The sequence below is a fragment of the Octopus bimaculoides genome, chromosome 22, assembly GCF_001194135.2.
Source record: "Octopus bimaculoides isolate UCB-OBI-ISO-001 chromosome 22, ASM119413v2, whole genome shotgun sequence".
In the NCBI taxonomy this organism is placed as follows: Eukaryota; Metazoa; Mollusca; class Cephalopoda; order Octopoda; family Octopodidae; genus Octopus; species Octopus bimaculoides.
The window spans coordinates 14822677-14825393 of record NC_069002.1 but is presented as its reverse complement, the minus strand read 5'-3'; the positions used below and the strand labels follow the sequence as shown (position 1 = coordinate 14825393).

General features: G+C 38.5%; 1 protein-coding gene across 3 annotated transcripts in view; it reads left to right on the top strand.

Annotated features, from left to right (window-relative positions):
* Positions 1-95: 95 nt before the first annotated feature.
* Positions 96-2717, top strand: part of LOC128250543 (genetic suppressor element 1-like) — a 66363-nt gene continuing 63741 nt past the window's right edge. For all 3 annotated transcript variants that reach the window (XR_008266574.1, XM_052975822.1, XM_052975821.1), the window contains exon 1: positions 96-1044. Coding sequence is in view for 2 of the 3 variants with exons in the window: in XM_052975822.1 (XP_052831782.1) it covers positions 843-1044 (202 nt within the window). In the remaining variant the exon portion in view is untranslated. The remainder of the gene's footprint in view (positions 1045-2717) is intronic.

The following is a 2717-nucleotide window of genomic DNA, read 5'->3' as shown; positions in this document are numbered from 1 at the left end:
ACACACACACACACACACACACACACACACACACACACACACACACACACACAGTCTCTTTCATCCGAACCCCACCAAACAAGTGAGATTATTTCCGTCAGTCGAGGGACGGAAATGCGTTTGTCTTGAGGTGCAGCCCGTTTATTCCCATCTCAAATGTTTGAATCAGTAGAGACTAAGCTGCATAATATACTTCACATGAATCAGTAATTCTGAGAAAAGAAAGGAGTCACAACGGTTAAAAGAGGCACGTACACTGGTTGATACAGCGTTTTCTTGGAAAACCACATCCGCCCCCATTCTGTCTTGATGAAAACCTTTCAACTCTTCACCTTATTCCGTGTCATGTGCTGCACTCACCGACTTTTACTTCTTAGAAACTCTCTTGTTGCAGCGAGTGACATATAAATAATATTTCAAACAAACTATTAGGGGTAGTTGTTATCTTAGAAATACTTGTTTTGGTCTACAAGACCCGCAAAAGATTTCAATTCCAGCCAAGACCTCCAGAAAAGCTGCCACACCTGTTCTAAAAAGCAAATGTGAGAATCGCTATGTGGACACTAGTCCTGCTAGAAATTGCAGACAAATCTTCAAATTTCACCAAAAACTGCCCTATCAAAACGAGCTTATAAGAGGCGGGGCCATAAGGGACCAACAAAAGAATGTTGAATGAGTCATCAAAGGAGCTTCATTGTGGTCACTCGACCTGATAGAAATAACAACGGAGTCTCCCTTGAATTCACACCCAGTTGTCTTGAAACAAAAGTATATATTTTCATTATTGCTTAGTGAGAGGAGATGTGAAGGCGCCAAAAAAACAACAAAAGTTGTCGTCTGTGATGGGACGCACCCCTCGCTTTAATTTTAGTTATGCTATTGAGTTAACCCCTAAAGGCCCGTCCGACGCCAGGTACCCACACAGTTTCGGTCCAGGAAATTTTACGTACAAGTGTTTGATGAATCCGAGACTAGAGGGTGCAGAGAGCTGGAATATTGATCTGGAAAACTGCGAAGATGTGAAGCGAACTTCTGAATCAAAAGGTAATGCTTGAAATATTTTAGTTAAACCTTAAGCAAATTAAATTTTCATTGTATCACCTGGATAGCCTTGTGTCACCTGGCTGGCTTTATATCATCTGATTAGACATGTTTTAATTGGCTGATAATTGATGAATGGACCTTGTTTAATTATGATATTAAAAAAATACATTTGACATGTCTATTTTACTCTCTTGATGAGATTCGAAAATTGGCTCCTCCAAATTAAACGAATGTTTGTAAAAAAAAATTAACCAGGAGTGGTTGTGTGGTAAGTAGCTGGCTTACCAACCACATGGTCCAGGTTCAGTCTTATTGCATGGAACCTTGGGCAAGTGTCTTCTGTTATAGCCTCAGACCGACCAAAGTCTTGTGAGTAGATTTGGTAGATGGAAACTGAAAAAAGCCTAAGCGTCGAAAGAAGCCCGTCATATATATATATATATATATATGTGTGTGTGTGTGTGTGTGTGTGTGTGTGTGTGTGTTTGTGTGTCTGTGTTTGTTCCCCCAACATCGGTTGACAACCGATGCTGGTGTGCTTAGGTTCCCGTAACTTAGCGGTTTGGCAAAAGCGAGCGATAGCATAAGTACTAGGCTTACAAAGAACAAGTTCTGGGGTCGATTCGCTCGACTAAAGACGGTGCTCCAGCATGGCCACAGTCAAATGACTGAAACAAATAAAAGAAAGAATCTGATTTTTTTCCCTATTTTCATTGTACGATAATAATAGCTTAGACGATTATGTGGGATTTAAAGATTTAGTAACTTTAGATTTAAAGATTTCTAGCAGAGAAACGATCATGAAGCTTCTCGTCGTCATCATTGTTGATTACTTAACATTCAAACAAAGCAATCAACCTGTTAGAAAAATCAACCAAACTTCCATCAAATCGTATGACAGAAAACTAAAATTCAAGTAAAATTGTTTCAGGGGAAGTAACTCATAGGCTGAAGTTATTTCACTTACTTTATGCCGCCTACTGTTATTTTCGTATTTTTATAAAATTCTAGACATTGGAATTGGTGCATTCAGGAGCACTGTCTTCACGAATTTCGGTGCTCATATGGTTTATATTGTTTTTAAGATTTATACTTATCTGAACGATCTGTCTTTGTCAAATCGCTAAATTTCGGGATACAAACAAAGACTCCAAGTGACGTAAACGCTTTAAGACAGCGATAAACACGCCACGCACCAATGTGTGTATTTGTGTGTGAGTGAGTGAGTGAGTGAGTGCGTGTATGTGTGTGTGCGTGTGTGTGTATGTGTGTGTGTGTGTGTGTGTGTGTGTGTGTGTGTGTGTGTGTGTGTGTGTGTGTGTGTGTGTAAATATTTGAAATTCTAGAAAAAATACAATTACACAAAATTTCAAGTTGTAAAACAACGGTTGACCTCTTCTAAGGGAAATAACTCATCCTATCCGACGTTTGAGTTACTTCCACCTGGAAATTTATTTTTTGAAAGATTTTGACTTTTTTTTTCTGTTCTGCAATACAAACAACAGTACAATACAACAATACAACAGTGCAATACAACAACAATAATATTTTAGAATAGTTAGCATGCCGGACAAAATGGTTAGTGGCATTTAGTCCTTATATACGTCTGGAGTTCACGTTCTATTAATGTTGACACTGCCTTACGTACTTTCATGTTTAATATATATATATAT